The sequence below is a fragment of the Procambarus clarkii genome, chromosome 83, assembly GCF_040958095.1.
Source record: "Procambarus clarkii isolate CNS0578487 chromosome 83, FALCON_Pclarkii_2.0, whole genome shotgun sequence".
NCBI classification, from domain to species: domain Eukaryota; kingdom Metazoa; phylum Arthropoda; class Malacostraca; order Decapoda; family Cambaridae; genus Procambarus; species Procambarus clarkii.
The window spans coordinates 6568915-6595647 of NC_091232.1; the positions used below are offsets into that span (position 1 = coordinate 6568915).

Here is a 26733-nt window from a genome sequence, read left to right on the forward strand (position 1 = left end):
CATCTATCCATAGCAGCATACTCCTTCAGATGACTAGGATTGAAGTTTTACTAAGATGTTATGTACAAACAGATCAATCATTCTTCCCACCTCTTCAGAAAATGGCTGTTTACTCCCAATCCAAACTACCTCACACATTATATTTTATAATTTTCTGCATCAATTACCATATTCACATGTTTATCTTTTATATTCTCATTTTATTTTCATCAGTTGCAGTATTTCACTTTCATAGTTTCTAAAGGAGCATACAGCTTTCTGATTATTTTCTACAGATGTGTAATGCCTCATTCATCGTTTTTCTTTTTTTCAACTTATTTTTTACTTTAATCTTTTACTTTCATAATACAGTACAGTACTTCTATTTTTAGGCCATTTTTTTCCTCAATTTGTATCCACAAATCCACTTCCTTTTTTATCATCATCAAATGCTCTTGCTACTTTCTCAGTCCACTGAGCATTTTCTCTTGTTTTTCTACGTTTGTGTGACAATAAATTGTTTAAAGATCACTGTCAACTCACCTTTAATACTCAAAAACATTTTTTATTTTCTCTTTACTTATCAATTTTCAATGTCACCCCCACAGATCTGCACGAGGCACCATTCCTCATCTAGCATTCAATCTTATATATTACTGTCATGTAATCAGACAACACTCCAAATTTTCCTCTTACTGCTCTAAATCTGCATACATAATGTAACATGCTTCTGTCCACAGGTACTAGCTAAAGACTTTTATACTCTTTTGTATTTCACATAGTACCATGTATACTTTTATATACAGCATATGTTGTATAAATAAGTGGCCATAAAGAATTTTTTTTTCATTATCACTGCTGTCATGACAAGGAGTATGCACAATCAAAACATTCTTGAATTTCAAGTACAGTACTGTACAAGCATTTGCCAAAATAATTCATTCATTATATAATACCACTGTTTATTCACTAAGAAGTGGGTCCCTTCCTTACTCTACTTGAAAAAAATCAGCATGTTAATGAAAAATCTATGACTGATATTTATATTCAGCTGTGATTGTTAAATCTTCAATAATCATTTCACTTGTTCAACATTAACGTCCCTATCTCCCCCATCAGTTCTTCACTTTCTTTCTCTGCTTTTTTTTTCTTCTCCCCTAATCATTCCCCTCCTGGCCCCTCCTACATTCCCATCACTTGATATCCTCACCGAGAGATGGCGATGTCCTCCTTCTGCATGGCAATTTTTGCAGCTCTCTGTGCAGCAGCTACCGCTGCTTCGATTCGTTCTCGGAACTTGGCAGAGCGGATGAGGAACACGTGTTTCTTTTTGTTAGATGTTATGAGAACGTTGTTCTTGTATTTGCCCTCCTCCTTTGTGCCATCCTGCAGGAAGGAAGGAAGGTCTATTACTGCATAATTTACATGAGAGAAGGACTGTTACTGGATAGTTTACATATGACAGAAATACTGGCCATTTCACTGCCCCAGTTAAAAGGCTACCATAAAACAGTACCTGCAATGTATAGGTATCTAGTTTGAGATACAAAAGGTAGCTTATTCATGAAAAAATTAATATACAGAAAGATTTACTGTATATTGAATTTATATAAATTCTCATTTGATAGTTAAGTGAATGAATTCTCAAAGGATTTAAATTTTCACACAAGCTTTTGTGGAGTAAGCATTGTAGTACAGTACTAAATTTCAGTGACATCTTTAAATGTATAGTTACTGTTATAAAATCATTTAATTAAGCCTCAAAGAAGAATTGTAGTAAAGTGCCACTGGGACATTGTAAAATAACTCAAGATTTTGTCTTAAAATGGTGACTCACCTAGACAAAGGTAATTGTCCAGAGTTAATGTTCATTCAGATATTAAACACATTAGTTGAAACTGGCACCTTGACTATATACAATAAGCTGCAACTGACTTTCACCATCTAGATAGACAAGAACGTTCCCATAGCATTGTTCTCTACTTATGTTTAGCAGTACAGTACTGTACTTTGGAACAAGTTGCCCAAGAACATTGGACAGTTTGGTAGCCAGTATTTAAGCCAGGTGTTTCTTAGATGCTGTCCACACCTGACCTGGTCACCATGCTTCCTTGACAAACACTAAATTACTCATACACACAATACCAGTAATAATACACCTTTTTTAATCAATTTGTGCTGTGCTTTCTAGTGAAAGTTTTAATGTATGATAATTATGTAAACCCCATTATTCGGTGAACTAATATAAATAGCTTTCCAGATCCTATGTATTTAATTACCCCAGCTGCTTCTGCATTATCTATCACTTTTAATTTGTATTTGAAATTCCATCATTCTTCATAATGAGTATTTCTAGAAGTATTATAAATTATATCTATTAGCTTCAATGGTCAGACGGTTCCAAAAGATTAGTATTCTTAGGAAGATGGTCTCTTGTTCGCTTTGGAATGTGTTTTTTCAAACTTTCATGTGTCCTGCTGAATCTCTAAGCAGTTGAGATAAATATTATACACATCAATAACATTTTATCCTTGTGTTAACCATCTATGAAATTTGCCCTGTTTTGCTTTATTTGAAGAGTTATCAATACTGTCTTGCTAAGTTTATCCTGGTAAACAAGCTTACTTAACTTTGGAGAGGTGGAAGAGGAATGCTTGAAGACAGTTTATCACCCTTCTATCAATTGCATATTAGCCTCATTAGTCTTTAGTGTTTTTCCTGCCCGAAACGCTTCGCATAATAGTGGCTTTAGGCATTGTATGTACTAGCTCTATCTATAAATTCATCAATATCTGTATCACCCCTTGTATGTATGTACTTTACCTAAATAAACATTTGAATTTGAATATCTTAATATAATTTTATGATTTTTTCCACTACTTCTCTTCCAGGAATTTTGTTTATCCCTCAACCACTGAACTGTTTCCAGATCATGGAACAAGAACCAAGAGCCATTACCATAATACACGCACACTTCTCAGCTCTTGTATGTATAGTGTTATTGAAGGTCGAGTTGGCAAGTTAATAATCACTTTGATCTGGCCCAACCTTCACCTCCCTGACCCTCGCCCAACCTTCACCTCCCTGACCCTCGCCCAACCTTCACCTCCCTGACCCTCGCCCAACCTTCACCTCCCTGATCCTCGCCCAACCTTCACCTCCCTGACCCTCGCCCAACCTTCACCTCCCTGACCCTCGCCCAACCTTCACCTCCCTGACCCTCGCCCAACCTTCACCTCCCTGACCCTCGCCCAACCTTCACCTCCCTGACCCTCGCCCAACCTTAACCTCCCTGACCCTCGCCCAACCTTTACTCCCTTGACCACCTCGTCCTTCATCCCACCTTTATCAGAAAGATCTGATAAAGGTTTGAAATAAATGGTTGTCACCATATATATATAATTTACTTTCAACTGTGTTTCTCTGCATTACACTGTACAACTGTACAACTGTTCAAATCTGTAAGTATGGTAAATACACAAATCTTGTATACAATCTCCTTTGCTATTTACACTTACAGATCTTACTGCAATTTTTACTCTGACTTAAAAGTTAGACCATAGAGGAATGGTACAGAATACACAGAGCTCTCACAAGAAAGAAAATAGCTTTGAAATTCCTGAGTCAAATTGAACCCAAGTTAAATTGTTTATGCCAATAAAGTACTGTATATGAAACAGTCTTCCAAATGAATTAAAAAAAAAGTTACAAAACATTTAAAATACCTGTATTGTAATTACATATACAGTACAGCACTGTATATGGTTACCCATAGTCATGGATAGGAAGCCTGTTAGGCTTATTAAGATCTCCCTAGGTCAACAACTAACCTTTACCAGGATGCAATTCTGGGAACTTTACGATCAGGTTGGATGTTATATTAAGGAAAAATATCGGAGTTACATTGAGTACCATGTATGTATGTATGTATGTAGGTGTGTGTGTGTATATTCTCTTTTTGTCCTTTTGGATTCTCTTATTTGTTTCTTTAAGTTTGTTGGTAGAGTATACTATGCTGGCCTTAAGCTTACAGATGAGCTGTCAATTGTGGAATTCAGGACAAAGCCAGCTGTCTGTTTCAATGGTAAACATATTTCCATTTCTGTGATGCACTAGGTTAGGTGGTATATTTAGGACCAAATCAATTATCAGGTCAATTAAGGGTACAAACTCGTAGCTTCTACAATTGGTTAACGCAGTTGGCTGCAAAGTAATTGAATTCGAGTTCGATTCCCAAGCAGGTCAAATAGTTTCAGCATGTTAGGAGACTGTTGTGGGTTGCTCCCTGGAAAAGATCAGTTATTGGCATAGAGAGACCATGATAATCCAAATAGGCTTCCCATCCCTGACAGTAGGAGACTGTAATACAGTTGTTACGAGCGAACATTCCTGAAGTTCCACCAGAGTGATTGATTAATTACATTACTGTACAGTATTTTAATCAGCTGAGCTGATGTAATTGGTTGGTCTGATGCAGTTGGCTGATTTGAAATTGAATGAGTTGGTTTCTTATTGCATCTAGAAGGACCTGTAATGCTTCAACTTTCAAATGGTAACAGACCTATGTTCTGCCACCACATCCTGAATTCTTGAAGGAAACACTGCACTTCACCTTCATACACCCATTCCACACTCGGCCCAATTTTGTCCTTCCCTCCCATTAGCTTTACAACTGTCGCATGTATTTGAAAACGAACAAACGTGTGTCGAGTTATAATGTAATCCATTTGGTTAAAAAGCAATATTGTTAAAATCATAAAGTGCTGTATTGTTTACAAGTCATCATAAAATAAGTTTGTTCTGTTATTCTCTTGCTAAGAAATATGCTTGACTGACTTACCTTGAAGGTGGTGACTCCATAGCCATACTTCTTGTTGTTGTACCACTCGCCCTCATACTTAAGCCCGTCCGTCCGTTCGGCAACTCCAAAGCCAGTCCGCTTGTCATTCTTCCACTCCCCCATGTAGTTCTCCAGAACGCTGGCATCCAACTGCTCATCCTAGTCATGGTAAATTCATTATTAGGAGAAAGTGCTAAACCAATACAACTATAGAATTTGGAATTGGAAGTGATAGGAGAATAGAGTTGGAATATGGGGATGGTGTGGAAGAATTGTGTCCAGACACTTTGATCATCGAAAATGCTGACCTTCCAAGAAATGTTTACTGACCATTCCAAGTGAATGGCCATAATCGTCCTAATGAAGGAACCACTCATTTAACAACCAGTATTCATATTTAGAGGGACATACTGACACTTTTACTAATGTATTTGATTTGGGAATAGATGAGTTTTAGATTCGAAGTGCAGTTATTCAGAGGGATTCAGTGGCATAAAATGTAACTTTTAAGAGACTGGAAGACTTTAATGACTCGCTGAGACCCCTCCCTTTTCAAGGAAGAGGCTGTGAATCCCTCTTTGAATATATATATTTTTTGTACACGTTTCAATATTGAAATTACCTTACTGTCAAATGCAGCTGCAAGGACCACTCATTGCGTGTCATAATACAACAGAGGTAATGGCACGAGACCAGTTTATATCTAGATGCTTATCCAAAAGTAATGCTATGCTATCCTACAGCCTTACCTTGCAATAATCAGATCTTACTTGTACAGTTTTGGTCACCATACTACTGAACACAAATATTTTTGAAAACATACAGTACAACGTAAAATGACTGAGCCAATTCCTAATTAAAATCTTTTTCTTACAAAGATAAATGATGAGTCCTGGTTACATTTTCCTGAAAGCTGAAGAACAAGTCGAGTTTTAAAATCATAATACAGTACTGTATACTGTACACGTGAATAAATGCAGCTAGTGTTGCAAAGACCAGTAGATTTATTTCACTTAGTCTCTATTTTTATGTTATTACTAAATACCGAAGTTTCAGTTAGCTATAAGAAACTGCTGTAAAAATGAAGCAGGAAATATGGCATCAAGCTGACTGTAGTAGCATCTTTTCCTCATTTTCCTCTACATGTCTCAACACTGCCTAGCTATCCTTCAAGACTCAAATTCAGATTTCAATACCTATTTAAAATTTATATAAATGAAAATAGGATACATAACACTTCTACAATCACACAAATTAGTATTACTTTTGATTTTACTTTTGTACTCATATTTTTTTCTTAATTTTTTTTAAGTTATTAATTAAAAATATTGATTTAGTACTGTTACAATTTTGTTTAAGTTAGATCTAACCATCATTTTAATATACAGTAACTAAATGTTTATGCCCTATTAAACTGAATAGGAATAAGAAGAATTATAACACAAACAAGAAAAGTAATAATAATTACTGTATAATAATAATATTGGTCAACAAATCTTTATATAATTAGCTGAGATCACAACATGGATGGATGAGGGACAGGTCCTCTGAGCAATAGGACTCTTTATAAGTACATTTATGTTGTACTTGTTAAGGTCACAGGACTTTATATGAACCTTTTAATGCAATAAGTTACTTGGGGTGTACAGGCGAGTAGCAGGTAGAATGATAGATTTAATTAGTTAAAGGTTTTGAATATGATGAAATATATCAAACTTTAGCAGTCTTTTGTTGGAAATGAATGGCGTGTGTTCTCCAGTTCGGCAATTTGGCAATGTATATTAATAATATGTAACACCAATTCACATGCAGCAGTGAATCTCAAATTATTTGCTGTTATACCACTGTACGCGTATTTGATTCTGCCCCAGCACAGAGAAGATAGTTACATGTGTAAACATTCATATTGATTAATTATACCTCCGACTTATTTCAAATAATGTAAATATTCCACTGAACCCTTGTAATAATGAATGAAACCCACGTGTTTGTCTAATGAAAGTTGTGCTAACAGCATCAAATGTAAATAATGAGCTGTATTGAGGGGTTCTAGCATTGAGAATAACAGTTGTGTTATGTAACAGTGATAGAGCACTGAACAACACCTCAGTCATTCCCAAGTCTAAAACCATTAATAAAGTCCATCATTTGTATCTAACATCCAAGATATGCTTCAAATACAGCATTGCTTGATTCCAGCATGGCATCAGTTCAAACCCAGGAATTTTGCATTTTTAATTCCTTTGAATTTAAGACATTAAGTAACTATGGTAATTACATTTCTTCTGAAGATCTTGTGTACAAAACTACAAATCAGACTTGGGGATTCATAGAATCTATATTAATCTATATTAATAAACAAGAATATCTCTGTCTGTCTGTCTGTCCAAGGATGCAGGCTAGACTCTTTGAGGCTAGTCTTGTCCAACTTTTCAAGATGACAATTCCTCATTGCTACCCCTAATAAAATATCGGCTTCTAGAGTGACCCCATGATTCTTATGAATTCTGAAATCTGAGATTTACTTTTCAGAGAGTTGTTTAGCAGTTTTTCAGGTGTTTGTAGTATTAAAATTTCTGAGAGAGAGAGAGAGAGAGAGAGAGATGAGAAGGAAGGTGATAATGGGAGAAAGGTAAGGAGAGGGTGATAATGGGGAGAGGTAAGGAGAAATGTGGAGAGGGTGGGATATGAGAGGAGGGGAAAATATTGGGGGAGGTGAGGAGGAGATAGAAGAAGAGTGGGGGAGATTGGGAAAGAGACCCCAAGCACAACTGGATACCCCATCTAGTTAAGAAAAAAAAATGGAGATACAGGCTTCTGCTTCTGCTAAAAATGTACATTTTAAGAGAGCCATTTTCCAACAAATAGATCACAGTGACTGACCTCTACGGTAATAACACTGGCATATATATTAGATCAGAGTGATGTGTCCAAGGTTATAGCAGCTGGGCTATACAGTGCAATACCTCAAACTAATATTCAGTATTTGGGTAAAACAATCAGGTTATGGCTCATTTTCTTCTTTTTAGTTTAACAAGATTTGCAGACTCTGCATAACTTAAAAGCAACATACATGTGAAAAAGTGTTTTTGCTCAAATCTTAGTAGCAAGACATTCTTACGTGGCTTTCACTTAGCATTTGAACTCAGAATCTTGACGATAAACGTCTTCAATGTTCAATCCTGTCACTTTTCCTAGCTCAGTTGGTCAAATATTCAACTTAAAACCACATGTAAAACCAACATCATCCTTAATAACATAAGCATAAAGGAACCTAGATACACTATATAAATATACTAGAATCAATTGTACTTAATATTCCAGAGGCTCAGCTTCTTAATTCTATGATCATTATTATATATCAAATAAATATACAAATAAATAAATTAAATATATGTAAAATGAGAAAATAATATAGAGAACGTAAAGAGGAAACATTGCAAACAAAAATAAAAATTTGTGTTATTGTTAAAATAAAATCTAGTAAAAAATACAGGAGAACTACATCTTAAGAAATAATATTAACAATTATTATTAGACTCCACAATAACATGACTATTTCTACACAGCGAATACATTTCTAATGTGTGTGAAGCTGTAAGCCAGTCTATGTAGGTAAGAGTAACATACTAGGGACGTCCTATTAGAGCGACTGAGGCGATGCTAGATGAGGCATAGATGCGGGGGCCCTGATGACCTTGTCTAACCTCTACTAGGTTCCCCTGGTAGTGCCTGCTCCAACTTAAGTGCTGCCAATCTAAGGAATCACTGGTAACATACCAGGGAGCTCTATTAATGAGGATGTTAATTATACTCTCATTGACAAAAATAATGTCATACCGCATGCAGAACGGAGAAAATACTGGTGAGGGTGGTAATACTCCAAGCTACAGAAGAAGCTCTATGTTAGTGCTGTGGCTGATGCAGCAGAAGCACAGGCTCCGTGAAGGACGTCTACAGCGGCGACTACTAAGCTACACGTACCAACCCTACCTCGATGATGAAGGAAGCATTGGAGCCCTCGTCTGGAACGTCGCCTACTGTATATGCTGACTGACCAGAGTCCGTCGACATCCATGAAGCTGAAGATCCTGTAGAACGAATGGAGCCAGATGCGCGACCCGTCTGAATGTCTCCTGTGCTCCGTTGGCGACGAATCTTCAGCCCCTGTACATTGTATTCACATTGTGGAATCACTCGGTTTATATAAACGACAGGTAATGGAAGCATTCTACCTCTAATGACAACAATTATTGTAACTCCGTTGAAAGCAAGAAAATTGCGTGGAAAAGTTATCAACTAACCATGATTTACAAACTGCATTTGCAGTTGTAGATTATATTATACACTGCTGATATGCATACAAATGTTTGTGAATACATTAGTTATCATGAAATTGTGCGCATGAATTGGTGTGTATGAGTAAGTGAGTCTTAACTGTATCGAGCTTGATTGCACCCGATAGTTGCATGTATCTGTGCATATACATGTTTACCTGTGTACTAGTGTGCATCTAGTGGAGAGGGAGGGAAGGAGAGGGGAAGAGGTAAGGAGAGGTTACAACGCTCTAATAATATTAATCATTATTAATGGATGTACCTAGACAAGTATGGGACTCACCTTGAAGACATTCCTGATATTACTGGGGCGCTCGCCAAGGCTACCTCTCCTCCTGGGGATGTCATCGCTCCTCGCCCGTAGCACGAAGCCCCCACGCCCATCGTCTACCTGCAGACCACCAGGATCCGTTTGTGAGTGACACAAAAGCGGGACCAAAGAGCCAAAGCTCAACCCCCGCAAACACAACTAGGTGAGTACACCCACCTCTTTAAGCCCCAATTTCTGCGCAAGCCTCTTTACCCACTCCTAAGTCTATCGTGTTATCCCCATTCATTTGAAACTTTAAGTTAACACTCTTACTTACATCTGCACCCACACCCATGACATTTACTGCTCCAGTGATTTCCTCTGCCAAAGAAATGTTATTCCCAGGCTGATTGCAAATTATGAGCTTGCAAGACCAGCGAATTTGTAACATACTAGTTCAGAGAGAGACCGTGAGATAGATACAGAGAAAGATATATATTATATATATCTTTCATATATATATTATATATATATATATATATATATATATATATATATAAAACTGTCAGACCACGGAGGAAGAATTGAAACAGGAATTTCCTCAAGTACTTACGTATTTTCATAATACATCTTCAGAAGGAATGATTTACAAGTCAGTAAGTTTGGACATATATAGGCAGGAGAGAGAGGTGAATAATAATTGAATAATTATTGTTCATTTAGTGAATAATAGTGATAATTGTGTCATTTATAAAATACCTTGTAAAGACTGTAATAGGTTCTATGTTGGACAAACATCTAAAGATTTGAAATGTAGAATTTCGCAACATAAATACTCTGTAAGACATGGCCAATTGTCTAATGCTTTGTTCATTTGTCAGAAAAATCACACCAAATGTATTGGGAGATGGCTTCTTCAATAACAAATTGTAAAATCACTTTCAATAAGAACATAATTGGATCTGCTTTAATACAGATTACAAAATCATGTAATTTGAACATTAGCAGTGATTTATATAGTTTAGATCCATTTTTGATTGATCAGTTAAAGGGCAATTTCAGTAGGATCATTGATACGCATTTGTCTCACTAATTCATTGTTAATATCCACTATCTTATTATCCATGTATGGGCCTATTAGCCCATATGATGCAGCTCTTATTTAAATCCATCTAATCCCATCTATATATTTGTCATTGTTCCTCACTTCACTTTACCCCTCTCTCCTGCCTATATATGTCCAAACTTACTGATTTATAAATCATTCTTTCTGAAGATGTATTATTAAGATACGAAAGTACTTAAGGAAATTCCTGTTTCAAATTTTCCTCCGTGATCTGACACTCACATTTTTCATCACGTTAATTATCGTGATTTACACACACACACACACACACACACACACACACACACACACACACACACACACACACACACACACACACACACACACACACACACACACACGAGAGAGAGAGAGAGAGAGAGAGAGAGAGAGAGAGAGAGAGAGAGAGAGAGAGAGAGAGAGAGAGAGAGAGAGAGAGAGAGAGAGAGAGAGAGAGAGAGATACACAAAGTAGTCCATCTTACCTTCCTGTCTCTGTCTGCGAGGGGATCTCCGGCACCGTCTGATCGGAGGGAGGTGGTAGAACCGTGGTTGTTGGCTCTGGGTCTGCTGACGGAAGCCTGGCCGAACTGAGCCGAGGTGCGCACTCCATACCCGTGTCTCAGACCCCTCATCCACTGGCCCTTGTACGTTCCTGTGGCGGGGCAGAAAAGGATGAAACTTTCGTCAGAAAAGATAAAATTCATTGGGAGAATGAAGGACTAGGCACGGATGAACTAGATCAGTTCCATTCCAAAACTGATCGGAAAATTCCAGTTTGGCAGTAGAAGGCTGCTTCTGGAAACTTTTCTTATTTAGACTACTCTTATCCCAATAGATAGAACTTCGACCTCACAAGCGTGGGGTCCACGGTTCGAGACCAATACAGCCCAGGTGAATGGAACTAGATCAGTTTCCACTTCTGTTCTACGTAATGCAGTAAATGAAAGAGATTAAACTCATCTATATTACACCATTGGTACACCGACAACTTCTCCTTGTTGTAACTCCGAACTTGAACACAAAGAGGAGAAGGTTAACATCGTAACATCGCTCTCAAAGTCCAATGATGATAATACAAAATTATAGGGGAAAATAACTATGTCGTAACTTAATTATATATTTACCAAGACTCCGGTAATGGAAGATGGCGTCTTTGTTTATTATTAGTACACAAAATTAATATTATGGAACCAGTAATTAGTAATAAAAAACAAGCATACATTTATGTTAAGAGAAGTGCTGTAAATTAGATATATTTAATTTGTGCTGCGCACCGGGTTGCCGGGTACAAAGAGAACCACACACATATACCATTATAGTATACATTATGATTATACAGCCCCAACGACACCCAGAAGCGTCCAGACGGGGTCACCATGCTTCTCTGGAAGGATGGCAAGCTAGTGGTGGGGGACTACACATGCGCATCCACATAGTATACATTATTATTATACAGCCCCAACGACACTCAGAAGCGTCCAGACGGGGTCACCATGCTTCTCTGGAAGGATGGCAAGCTAGTGGTGAGGGACTACACATGCGCATCCATATAGTATACATTATGATTATACAGCCCCAACGACACTCAGAAGCGTCCAGACGGGGTCACCATGCTTCTCTGGAAGGATGGCAAGCTAGTGGTGAGGGACTACACATGCGCATCCACATAGTATACATTATGATTATACAGCCCCAACGACACTCAGAAGCGTCCAGACGGGGTCACCATGCTTCTCTGGAAGGATGGCAAGCTAGTGGTGAGGGACTACACATGCGCATCCACATAGTATACATTATGATTATACAGCCCCAACGACACTCAGAAGCGTCCAGACGGAGTCACCATGCTTCTCTGGAAGGATGGCAAGCTAGTGGTGAGGGACTACACATGCGCATCCACATAGTATACATTATGATTATACAGCACCAACGACACTCAGAAGCGTCCAGACGGGGTCACCATGCTTCTCTGGAAGGATGGCAAGCTAGTGGTGGGGGACTACACATGCGCATCCACATAGTATACATTATGATTATACAGCCCCAACGACACTCAGAAGCGTCCAGACGGGGTCACCATGCTTCTCTGGAAGGATGGCAAGCTAGTGGTGAGGGACTACACATGCGCATCCACATTGGCCAATATCTACCTTCAATGCAGTGCAATCGAAGAGGGGTGGCGCTGCTTCTTTCAGGGGAAACGCAGAAAGCCATAAAATACAAAGGTCGGACACATTAATATAGCTTTGCTCCGATCGGCTTGGAAACCATTGATTCATGGGTAAATGAATCAATGGTATCTCTTGGAGTTCCTGAAGGGACTGGGCGACAAACTAATCAGTCACAAAAGACCAAAGAGCAACATTTTTTTTGTTCCAGTGCTTCAGTGTTGAGGTGGAGGGGGGGGGGGTGACAAACAGGAATATAGACAGAAAAAACACAGTTAAACAGACAGTTATGGAGGGTCACCCCCGCATGACAAAGCTTGAATGGTCCCCAAGCTGTAAATCATTATAAACCTAGATTCGAGTCTGGCCGGTCAGGGATCACCCCACAGGCTACCACGATTAAACCATGTAACTTAACTTATCAAGACTAATTAACTTAGCTTACTGAATTTTGGGATCGTGTTCCTGAGCCCATTATGTTTGAGAGTTTGACCCCCCATGCACTTGGACTGGTCGGCACAGCCACATTCTGACTTCTTGCAGGTCAGCGCTCAATTCCCAACGGTTCAAGTAGTTGGGCATTGTTCCTTCTCTGTGTCATATCTCTCGGTTCGTTGTTCTCACATTCCTTTTAAGTGCTATTTAGTCCAACTGGCTTACCGATTTACCCTGATAATGACCTTACATTGTTTAAAAAATATAGTGATAATATTCTAAGTTAAGGGACTGTGCAAGTTACAGGTACAGGAAGATTACAGCTGCATGAAACTACAGGGATAGCAGAACATATAGCGAAAATAAGCTACTGGTACAGAATCTACAGGTACAGAAGCTATATATATACAAAAGCTACAAATACAGAAGCTACAGATGCAAAACGTTATAGCTAATCAAGGTTACAGGCGCAAGCTGCAACAGTTAAATAACATTACAGATGCAAGACACTACAGATACAACAATTAACATAAAAGCTAGAACAGGTGTACGAATCTTCAATTACAGCAGGTTATCGATGTAAGGTGCTTCAAATACAGAAATATACAGATGCGAAACTCCACAGGTACAGCATATTAGATTTAATAAACTACATACACAGAAGGTTATCGATTCCACACGCAACAGTTACGTCATGTTATCGGTTCCACACGCAACAGTTACGTCATGTTATCGGTTCTACACGCAACAGTTACGCCAGGTTATCGGTTCAACGCGCAACAGTTACGCCAGCTTATCGGTTCAGCACGCAACAGTTACGCCAGCTTATCGGTTCCACACGCAACAGTTACGCCAGGTTATCGGTTCAACACGCAACAGTTACGTCATGTTATCGGTTCCACACGCAACAGTTACGTCATGTTATCGGTTCAATACGCAACAGTTACGTCATGTTATCGGTCCAACACGGACGAGTTACGCCAGGTTATCGGTTCAACACGCAACAGTTACGTCATGTTATCGGTTCAACACGGACGAGTTACGCCAGGTTATCGGTTCAACACGCAACAGTTACGTCATGTTATCGGTTCAATACGGACGAGTTACGCCAGGTTATCGGTTCAACACGCAACAGTTACGTCATGTTATCGGTGCAACACGGACGAGGTACGCCAGGTTATCGGTTCAACACGCAACAGTTACGTCATGTTATCGGTGCAACACGGACGAGGTACGCCAGGTTATCGGTTCAACACGCAACAGTTACGTCATGTTATCGGTCCAACACGGACGAGTTACGCCAGGTTACGAGTGCCAAAAGAATCAGGTGCAACAGGCGACCTCTCGGTCTAATTTAACATGACAGGGCCTCATGTTTGGCCAGGCGGTGCGAGTATGCTGTGGATACCTGCCATTACCGATGTGAATATGACGAAGCTACGCGCCACAGATATTAATATACCTAGTGACGGTTTGGCATAGATATCAAAGTTAATTCAATTATTAATACTTGATGTGTGTCTTTAGGCATTGTATGTACTAGCTCTATAAATCCATCAATATTGTATTTCACCTTGTATGTATGTACTTTACCTGAATAAATATTTGTATTTGTATTTGTATTTTGTCCATTAGACATTTTGACGCAGTCACCCTTCAACCCACTGCTAATGGGACTTTGTCCACAGAAAACAGTGATACTGAAATCATAGATGCACTGAAATGAAGTCAAATTGGTCGTTTCTTCTTTTAATTGTTGTTTAAGATGTGTTGGTATGCAAACGATGAGTCGCAGAAACGTGGCTGAAGATATATTGACCAAATCACGCATCAGAAGATGGAGAAACAACGACATTTCGGTCCGCCCTGGACCATTATGAAGTCGTGTGATCTATATGTTTCAGGAAGGACCGAAACGTCGTCTTGTCTCCATCTTCTGATGTGTGGTTTGGTTATCATGTGTTGGCACGTTTTAGACTATTTTGTATGGTTGGTCTTTCATAGTAACTCTTTTTCCATTCATCCGTATCCTTATACAACTACACAAAGATGTGCGTGTGTGTGCATTTATTATTTGTATTTACTATTTGTGTCTACAGAATCGAGCTATTAGTTCTTGAACCCCGTCTTTTAAACCAGTTTATTTTTCTCTATTATAGGCACTACATATATTTCTCTCTAACACACGCACGCAGCAGCCTGTAGCAGCTGTCTAACTCCCAGGTAACTATTTACTGCTAGGTGAACGGGGCATCAGGGTGAAAGAAACTCTGCCCATTTATTTCCGCTTCTCCCGGAATCGAACCCGGGCCATTAGGACTGCGACTTCCGAGCACTGTCCACGCTGCCGCGAGGCCTCCTATAATGTATGTGTGTGTGTGTGTGAGAGAGAGAGAGAGAGAGAGAGAGAGAGAGAGAGAGAGAGAGAGAGAGAGAGAGAGAGAGAGAGAGAGAGAGAGAGAGAGTGTGCCCCGCCCACTCATTTGGTCACATTTACTTACATCCAACGCCTCTGTTCACCTCACAGCAAATAAGTACCTGGGAGTCAGGCAACTGGTGTGGGTTGCATCCTGGTAAAGGTCTGTCGTTGGCTTAATGGGCCCTCGATAAGACCAGCAGGCGTCTTATCCCCGACAAGATGGATAAAGTTTAGTCTCCAGTCTCTCATGACCTCGTTCGATGCTCATATAACACAAGTCACACAGTCATAAGTCCAGTTACAGCCTCGCTCCTGTGTCAGGTAAGTCCACTACGGGCTCACGACCAAAGATCACATTCACTCCAAAAAATCTACCACTAAGAATGCCACTAAGGTGGCATTCATGCCCGTGCCACCTCTCGGGTGGCTTAATCTTCATTAATCAGTCACAAGTTCCTCCTGGCCTTGACGACTGTTCAACAACACGGGCAGTCGATCATTGACTGACATCAGGCGTCGCTACAGGCGCACGTTTCGCTCTATTCCAAGACCAGCGGTGTGTGATCTTCCCCACAAAGCCCTGTTATGCGTCCATTGACGCACCAGAGATCACCTGAGCCTCAATCAACTTGTATGAGCATGCAAAACAAGCTCCCAAACAACTATCCCATCTTGTTTACCTCTCAAGTCCTTGGCAGAAGTCAAGGCGCCTGTGACCTCGCGAAGATGGAGACATAATATATTCCTCCTCAAGCACTATTTTAGAAAAAGCGAAACTTTTGTAAGCCCTGAATTTCGTTTAGATTTTCATATATTTTATGCTTTTTAGAACTTTTTAAATTCTTAATCATACTTTTTTTATTTATGTTTTTATGTGAATTTGTACTTATTAAAAATTATTACTTTATTCAGAATAATACCATTCGTGAATTTTAAGTACTGAAATGAGCTACATTCCTACGCTTTATCCACGGCTGGATATAGCTTTCCTGGCCATTTTAGAGTTAATTTTATTGTTATACAACGCTTCTTAATATCTAATTATATTTCAGACAATTTTAGTGTTAGTTGATGACTCAGAACTACCAGTATGCAGTATGCTGTCTTCAGATATTGAATATAATCAACACCTATTCCGTCCTCTTTCACTGACTACTCATTACAACAAACTACAATCATACACCATGATAAAAATGGCATCAGACACGGCAATAAAAAGAGTACTAAATTGTAGTAAAGATTCTCAGCCTCATTATGTATACACAATTCAACGGGAACTGTGTAATATAAGTACTGAAGAAACTCTTGTATATTCTCTTAACCTTGTCTCATTTTATACCCTGGTGTTACCTGTGTTTAGTGTTTCGAAGTTTTAGGCTTTTTGCTTAACTGTCGACTGACTGGCTCTCTCTCTCTCTCTCTCTCTCTCTCTCTCTCTCTCTCTCTCTCTCTCTCTCTCTCTCTCTCTCTCTCTCTCTCTCTCAGAAGTAATCCCAGTATCAAGTCAAGGAGAGTGAGAGGAGCAAGCCAGTGGCAACAGGCTGGAGGGAGGACACCCGCATCCCGTTTTCTTTAATGTTTGGCCGCCGCCGGACACAACATTGCCAACAACGTGTCTAATTTCGCACACCAGCATTCCTGCCTACGGTACACATTCACATGTACAGATACCCAGGCATACGTGTACACACACACACACACACACACACACACACACACACACACACACACACACACACATGGACGAACAATCACGTGCCTGCGATATCACACACGTCAACTTTCATACGCATGAACAGGTATGCATTCACGGCACACACACACACACACACACACACACACACACACACACACACACACACACACACACACACACACACACACACACACACACTAATGTACCACAAGATCGGAAATTCTGAACAGAAACTGCATTAGGAATTTATTAAGCAATAACTGCAGCAACACCTCAATTCTCGTATCACAATTCCTTTACTATATAATGAGGATGACCGCCTCGGAATTTAAATAACGGCCAATAGTTTTTGTTAAAAAAAGAACTATAACGATTCAACGAACTTAACCAATCGCGTGAGCTAAATTGTTCACAATATGTCGTCAGCTTCACTATAAGAAAAGGAAAATATTAATCTTATTTCCTTGTATAGGTGAACGCATCTGTCATATCTTGAGTTTTAGATAAGATGCAGGCGATGAGTCACAATAACGTGGCTAAAGTATTCTCAATCGACTTGAGAATGATCCAGGACGGACCGAAACGTCGTCGTCCCTTCACCTTCTAGTGTGTGGTCTGGTCAAGATAAGATGCTTTTCTTTAAGGATTCGTATATTCAAAATTTGCATATATCTAATGAATATGATTGTATGATTATATATACTTACGACGAGATATAAGAATGAAGGCAAATAAATGTATTGGTTTGGGTGTATTATGAAATCAAACTGATTTACATGCTCCATTAAATCAAATTACGTTTTTATTCTAGGATCTTAATTACCCACTTAGGCATTTATATTTGTAGTTTATAAATATTGAGGGCCACACTCTTTCTGAAAGATGACAATGGTAATTACAGGTGTTGCAAGCGTGAATGACAACTTCTTTGCAACAATGCCCTTAAGTGCATATCATTTATTTTGGTAAGTTGAAGTCCTCTAAATTTATTGAATAATATTCTCTGTCATTAGTGAGTTGCATGATATTTTAATTATTATTATTATTATTATTATTATAGTCTTAACAAAGGACTGTGAAATAAATATAAACCCAAACATAATAATAATAATAAATATTAACTAATTATAAAATTACTGTGGACTCGGTTGAGTATCCCACAAGTCATGGGTTCGACTCCCGCTGGGAAAGGTAACACTTCCACCCTTCACTACCTCCCTCAGGCTGCGGTTGTGACTCCAGACATGAATGTGGTGACTCTTAAATATTACTCGAATCCTTGTACCATGAATGAGCAGCTTGCCCTTACCGGGAACCAGCTAAAAAAAAAACTACTAAATTTGTTGTTGTTACGAATGCCTAATCCCATCTCAAGGACTCGTTGGTACACTGCCCCGAGAGGTGTTACATGCTAAATCGAGCCGGGAACACAACACAAGCACTATTTAATAGAAACAGATATGAAAGACCTCGCTGCATCGACTTTTGTGTTGCAATGACGGCGGTGGTGAGGAAATTGAAATAAGTTTATTGAGGTAAAATAGACACAAAGGGATGAGGTAGCTCAAGCTATTCTCACCCCGTTCAGTACATCGTGTTCATACATACATAGACACACATCACAAACAATAAGCATATTACCAAACATTCTGAGAGATAAACATCTACATTTCCTACGCAGTGGTGAGGTATTGTGTGTGTGTGTGTGTGTGTGTGTGTGTGTGTGTGTGTGTGTGTGTGTGTACTCACCTGATCGTGCGTCTTGTGTACGCCTTGGTGTGTTTAAGGAACGGAAATGAGTCACGTTCGGCTAAGTCTTGAAGCTAACTTTTGAAAACTTCATTAAGATGAGGTCGTTGCACCATTTGCACGAAGGACACCGGCTGGATCCTGCGACTTATCTCAGACATACTTGAAAACCGGCTGAATCGTTCCGTAGACCTTTACCGCCCGTGTCTCGGACTTTGAAGATCGACAGCAAGAACTTCATACTAGTAATTATAAATGACCTGATCGCTGCACAGAGTAAAGGGTTTCGAATCTCCTTTGTATGGATACCATCACACATAAATATAACCCATCATAATGATGACTTAGACATTGCAGCCAAATTAGCGTGTAACAAAAATAAAGTTGAATTAGACCAAAGTATCCCCCATCTCTGCTGATAACTATATTGTTCCAAACACTCAGGTCTGATAGGAGGGAAATTACTGACTCCCAACGACCTGAAAGCATCAGTATAAGAAGCTATGACTTGTTAAGATCTGAAACCTATGTTTATGGGCAGCACAAAACGTCGACCAGACTGTGCGACACAGTGCTTGCCAGGATCAGGTTGGGTTACCGTTACATGTGGCAGGTGGCTACAGGTGACAGATCTCCCAATCCTGAGCACTCCAGGTGCAAACTCTGTGAGCAGGAACTGCGGCATGATCTCCCACACTACATCACCAAATGCCCAGTTATTAGACCATTCAGACCCGTTGGCATGAGGTACCTGGAGCTTTGCAATTACTTTATTCACTCTTGTGTTGATGATGATATCCTCATAATGCACCCAGAGTTTGCCAATGCAGACTACTTATCAAATGCCTCTGTATGACTAACTATCCTGTGTGATGGGGATTTTTTAGCATCACGTAGCTAGCTTTTTGACACACGGTACTCCCCTTCATATAGTCCAGGACAGCTGCACAAATGCACATATGTGAACATACGTATTAATAAAAACAAATAATACGCATATGTAAACTCTGTGAGTAGAAACTCGGTTCATCATCTCTCACACTACATTATTGAATGTCCAGTCAATAGACCCATCAGACCTGCCGGTATGAGCTACCTGGAGTTTTGAAATTCCTTTATCCACTCTCGTGTTCTACAGGGTATCATAATGCACGAAACTTTGTCAGGGCAGACTACTGATCACGTGTGGACAGGCCGGACAATGAACAGTATGAGAAACCTCGTGTGACCGGACAATGGACAATATGAGACGTCTTGTGAGGCTGGACAATGGATGGACAACATGTCTAAGAGTATACTCTCAATATATATATATCCACAGAAAATCGGGGCACACTTTTCAGTGTTAAATATTCCTTACAATATTTTACATATTCTTACCACATATGAAAATTAACTTGAAAATAACAAGTAACAGTCTATCAATTAAAGAATAACTATTATGCCGAACCCAGATAATTTGACTATACATTCACATTCAGAAATTATTTAAAATATTAATTATGTTAAAGTGAACAATTATCTTACACTGCTAACTCTGTTGCTGAAGGAGACACTGTGATTGAGATACTGCAACAATAATACAATAGCAGGTTGCGTACGGTGCCTACAAAACAGTTTAGTGTGTGCTAACAAAGTGTGCAAAACAAATTACGTGATAACACGTCTAAACGTGTGATATCTAATCAAAATTGCACATCTAAATACATTCTCTCTCACTAAATGATTTGTGCAACTTTTTCGAGAGCTAAAGCAGGCGAGGGTTCCAACGGGGTGGTTACAAGCAGACAAGTCTCAGTATTATCACTGCTAACGTTAACTATTACCAACGTTCGTGTCTTTCTGCGTTAGTATCATTACCAGACTCTTTTATAGCATATTATTATTATTATTATTATTATTATTATTATTATTATTATTATTATTATTATTAATTATTGAGAAAGTCCGTAGAAGCCATTATGGGGATTCGAATCTATGCGGTGGGTAGTCCCACGAACACGCCCCAGACCCCAGATTCGCATAGGTTCGAGCCCTCATCACGGCTCCTATACGGATTTTCCCATTGATACATCACATTAGTGTCATTACTCTGTGCATTATTATTACTGTAGCTGAGTGGGCTAAGGCAAGTGTCTGGGAGTCACCAGAACGCTGGTTCAAATCCCTCTAGTGCTTTGAACGATATTATTGTTATATTTATTATCATTCTTATTTATAATTAAATAAAAGTTCGAATCGCTGCGAGGAGTATGGGGGGGGGGGGAGGAGGGAGTAAATGAAGAACAAATGATGAAGAATGTGGTCAAAGTTTTTAATGTGGTTAAGTATTACGTGGTTGGTTTATATGAAGGGAAGCTTAGAGGTGAGGATGAAGCGTAGGATTGTGAGTTCAGGAGTGGAACAGGGTGAGAGGAGTAGGGAAGGAGGGGGTAGTTATCGGGATAAAGCGCTAAGCCAGTATGACTATAAAGGGCTTTGGAAGGAAAATGAGGAGGGTACAGTGCCCAACCACTTTGACTATCCGAGATCGAACGCCGACCTTAATCACGGCAGTCTATGTACCGTGCTGTGTAAGTGGATGGACGAGAGAGAGAGAGAGAGAGAGAGAGAGAGAGAGAGAGAGAGAGAGAGAGAGAGAGAGAGAGAGAGAGAGAGAGAGAGAGAGAGAGAGGCTAATGAACACAGGTAGCGACACAGGGAAGCATATAACTTCTCGGGTCTCTAGGAGTAGTTTCAGAAGCTTGTGAAACTCATATATGAATGAGTTAAGGCGTCTGTGGTCACAGATATTAATGGGTTGACATACCCATATGAATGGGTATGAATGCCATCTTGTTGCCAAGATGGCAACCAAGGAAGACGAACACAAGGAAAAAATAAAATCGACCTAACGAACACGGCCTCAGACTCAAGCAGGAGTTTGTTTACACACACCATCACTGTGACTGAGAACACTAACAGCTTAAGGGGGCCAGGTTATCACGCGAGCATCTGAAGGCAAGAAACAACATTTCTTAGATATTATTATTCATAATTTACTTATTAAAAATAGGTAAATTAGGCAGAGACTAAATCACAACAACGTCGTTGAAAACAACCAACCCACACACATGAAGTGAGAGGAAACGAACACCGTTTTGTTCCGTCGTGGACACTCGTCAAGTCGAAGCCAAGGAAGAGATTCATTGATGAAGATTAAGCCACCTAAGAGGTGGCACGGGCATGAATAGCCCGTAAACAATAAGGAAGATGATTGTTGTTGTTTAAAATTCAGCTACTGGGAACAAAAAGTTCCAAGTAGCACGGGCTATGGTGAGCCCGGAGTGGACTTACCTGGCATAGGATCGGGGCTACAACTTGTGTGGAAGAGATTGATTGATGAAGATTAAGCCACCCAAAAGGTGGCACGGGCATGAATAGCCCGTAAGTGGTGGCCCTTTTGAGCCATTACCAGTATCAAGAGCTGATACTGGAGATCTGTGGAGGTGCGACTGCACCCTGCGTGACGGGAGATGTCTCCCGTCGAGGAAGAGGAATAGGAAAGTCATTATTAGGTAAGAGAGAAGGAGCAAAAGAGGTCAGGTGGAAAGGGCGGGGCGAGGGAGGAGAGGACCGTGTGAGAGAAAAATGTATAACATGAAAACTGAGTCAAAGGCAGCAGCGTGATGAAAGTATAAACCAAGGTAAGTTACGTTGGAGAGGAAAGTAAAGGCCAACAGCAAATAAAGGAAAAGATAAAGCCGAAAACGAAATTAGAGACACAAATACATAGGAACAAAAGCCATATGACCACACGGAGGGAAGAACCTATTTTCATTCTCAAATTACGACTTTTTATACCGAAAATATGCCAATTACTGCAAACAGCGATGGGTCATATTTTGCCCAAACCCCCCTGCAGTTTTCAAAATATCTGAAATGTCGGAAATTTGACTCCTGAGCGTGATTTTTGAGCCGAATTCTGACTCTCTGCACCTATTTTCATTTTCAAATTACGAATTCTTATACCGAAAATATGACAATTACTGAAAAAAGTAATGGGTCATATTTTGCCCAAACCCCCCTGCAGTTTTCAAAATATCTGAAATATCGGAAAATTGACTCCTAAGCGTAATTTTTGAGCTGAATTCTGACTCTCTGCACCTATTTTCATTTTCAAATAACGACTTTTTATACCGAAAATATGAAAATTACTGAAAAAAGCGATGGGTCATATTTTGCCCAAAGCCCCCTGCAGTTTTCAAAATATCTGAAATGTCGGAAATTTGAGTCCTGAGCGTGATTTTTGAGCCAAATTTTGATTCTTTGCACCTGTTTTCATTATCAAATTACGTTCTTTTATACCGAAAATATGATAATTACTGAAAACAACGATAGGTCATAATTTGCCCAAACCCTCCTGCAATTTTCCAAATATCTGAAATGTCGGAAATTTGATTCCTGAGCATGATTTTTTAGCCAAGTTCTGACCCTCTGCACCTATTTTCTTGTTCAAATTACGATTTTTATACCGAAAATATGCCAATTACTAAAAACGGTGATGGGTCATATTTTGCCCAAACCCCCCCTACAGTTTTCAAAATATCTGAAATATCGGAAAATTGACTCCTGAGCGTGATTTTTGAGCCGAATTCTGACACTCTGGTTCTATTTTAATTTTCAGATTACGACTTTTTATACCGAAAATATGCCAATTACTAAAAAGGTGACGGGACATATTTTGCCCAAACCCCCCTACAGTTTTCAAAATATCTGAAATGTCGGAAATTTGAGTCCTGAGCGTGATTTTAGAGCCAAATACTGACTCTCTGCACCTATTTTCATTTTTAAATTATAGACTTTTTATACCGAAAATATGCCAATTACTGAAAACGGCGATGGGTCATATTTTGCCCAAACCCCCCTGCAGTTTTCAAAATATCTGAAATGTTGGAAATTTGACTCTTGAACGTGATCTTTGAGCCGGATTCTGACTCTCTGCACCTATTTTCACTTTCAAATTACGACCGTTTATACCGAAAATATGAAAATTACTGAAAAAAGCGATGGGTCATATTTTGCCCAAACTCCCCTGCAGTTTTCAAAATAACCGAAATGTCGGAAATTTGACTCCTTAACGTGATTTTTTAACCGAATTCTAACTCCTTGCACCTATTTTCATTTTCAAATAACGACTTTTTATACCGAAAATATGAAAATTACTGAAAAAAGCGATGGGTCATATTTTGCCCAAACCCCCCCTACAGTTTTCAAAATATCTGAAATGTCGGAAAATTGACTCCTGAGCGTGATCTTTGAGCCGAATTCGGACACTCTGCACCTATTTTCATTTTCAAATTACGACTTTTTAAAACGAAAATATGCCAATTATGAAAACGGCGATGGGTCATATTTTGCCCAAACCCCCCTGCAGTTTTCAAAATATCTGAAATGTCGGAAAATTGACTCCTGAGCGTCATTTTTGAGCCGAATTCTGACTCTCTGCATAAATGGTTGGAGGTATACTAAGGGTTGGAGGTATACTAAGGGTTGGATGTATACTAAGGGTTGGAGGTATGCTGAGGGCTGGAGAGACGCTGTAGCTTGATTCAGGATTATACAAACTACGTGTAAAGCTGTGCTGACAGTCATCAGTTGGCATGTAGCTCCTGGGCCCTGACTCAGCCAGGATGCCACCCTCATCAAACCTCCTGGAGCCCAATATCATACCATGTATACTCACATTCATCATGAAGGTTTACAATTCACGGGAATACATGATTTGTGATCGCAAAAACTTTTGTTTTTTGTGTAATCGAGGGACGAGGCTGTAGTTATCAATAGTGTCAAGTGTCATTTCTTAATCGAAAACAACTGCTTAGTTCTTTGTGTGTTGCTGCAGATGTCTGCGTGTAGCTGCAGACGTCTGCGTGTTACTGAAGCTGTCTGCGTGTTACTGAAGCTGTCTGCGTGTTACTGAAGCTGTCTGCGTGTTACTGAAGCTGTATGCGTGTTACTGAAGCTGTCTGCGTGTTACTGAAGTTGTCTGCGTGTTACTGAAGCTGTCTGCGTGTTACTGAAGCTGTCTGCGTGTTACTGAAGCTGTCTGCGTGTTACTGAAGTTGTCTGCGTGTTACTGAAGCTGTCCGCGTGTTACTGAAGCTGTCTGCGTGTTACTGAAGCTGTCTGCGTGTTACTGAAGCTGTCTGCGTGTTACTGAAGCTGTCTGCGTGTTACTGAAGCTGTCTGCGTGTTACTGAAGCTGTCTGCGTGTTACTGAAGCTGTCTGCGTGTCGAAGCCTACTACAGACTACCTTTTTCCGTTCATTACTAAATATTATTTTCTATTTAAATTAGAAAGCCGTTCAGTGTTCTAAAAGACACAATAGACGTTATTTTGCTATCACCGGTAGAGTGAGAGAGAAGATAACATGATAACACCATTATTAAGTGAGGCAGCGTAGTGGGTATGTGTCGGTGTCCGTTCGGACAATGTCCTGGACAGTGTTCGAATGTTGATGTGAGGGGTGAACACAGTGTTCTAGTCAGTGTTCGAATGTTTACAAGTCTTTCGTTGTACAGTATTTGTTTTAGACACCTTTCCCCTCTTTGTTTATACATACTCTCTCTTTCTTTCTCTCGCTCGTATACCTGTATGTTATATCTATCAATAACAGTGTTGTACTAATGAGCGTGTTTAAGGTGCAAGACCAGGAGCCTCCACACACACCCACACACACACACACGCACACACACACACACACACACACACACACACACACACACACACACACACACACACACTTTGTCAAGCACAAGACGAAGCTGGAAAAAGTCCAAAGGTATGCCACTAGGCTAGTCCCAGAACTAAGAGGCATGAGTTACGAGGAAAGGCTGCGGGAAATGCACCTTACGACACTGGAAGACAGAAGAGTAAGGGGAGACATGATCACAACCTACAAAATCCTCAGGGGAAGCGACCGGGTAAACAAGGTTAAACTATTCAACACTGGCGGGACGCGAACAAGGGGACACAGGTGGAAACTGAGTACCCACATTAGCCACAGTGACGTTAGAAGGAACTTTTTCAGTGTCAGAGTAGTTAACGTATGGAATGCATTAGGCAGTGATGTGGTGGAGGCTGACTCCATACACAGTTTTAAATGTAGATATGATAGAGTCCAATAGGCTCAGGAATCTGTACACCTGTTGATTGACGGTTGAGAGGCGGGACCAAAGAGCCAGAGCTCAACCCCCGCAAGCACAAATAGGTGAGTACAACTAGGTGAGTACACACACACACACACACACACACACACACACACACACACACACACACACACACACACACACACACACACACACACACACACACACACGCACACACACACACACACACACACACACACACACACACACACACACACACACACACACGCCAAGTATCTATCCCGGGGTGCATGACGGGGCTCCAAGGGACTAAAAAAAAAAACGACTTGCCAAATATAACTGGTCGTTAACACCAGCAGGAAACTGAGGGGTGATGCACGATAATACCAGGAACGTGGCTCACGTCACCCACATTCTCAAAACAGCTACGTAGCCTAACATCCTTCATCCCTACTAACCCCATCCCCCTCCTATCCCTTATCCCTCCCGCATCCTCTTTAAGTCTCCCATTCCCCCCTCCTATCCTTCCCATTGACTATCCTTCACGATCCCCTCCCTTTCCCATTCAGATACAACTCTCCTCCATCCCAATAGGTTATTA

At 39.9% G+C, this 26733-nt stretch overlaps 1 protein-coding gene and 1 long non-coding RNA gene across 4 annotated transcripts in view; both read right to left on the bottom strand.

Annotated features, from left to right (window-relative positions):
- LOC138358443 (uncharacterized) overlaps window positions 1–26733 on the bottom strand; it is a 236345-nt gene that overhangs the window by 18409 nt on the left and 191203 nt on the right. The gene's annotated exons all lie outside the window — the stretch shown is intronic.
- jp (junctophilin) overlaps window positions 1–26733 on the bottom strand; it is a 128891-nt gene that overhangs the window by 10869 nt on the left and 91289 nt on the right. Inside the window, exons 3-7 of one of the 2 annotated variants that reach the window (XM_045759379.2) lie at window positions 10996–11165; window positions 9440–9547; window positions 8813–8986; window positions 4820–4978; window positions 1190–1365 (exon numbers count right to left, since the gene is read on the bottom strand). In XM_045759379.2, coding sequence (XP_045615335.1) covers window positions 1190–1365; window positions 4820–4978; window positions 8813–8986; window positions 9440–9547; window positions 10996–11165 — 787 coding nt within the window. Of the gene's footprint in view, window positions 1–1189; window positions 1366–4819; window positions 4979–8803; window positions 8987–9439; window positions 9548–10995; window positions 11166–26733 lie in introns of both variants that reach the window. The other variant, XM_045759378.2, reaches the window with a different exon arrangement.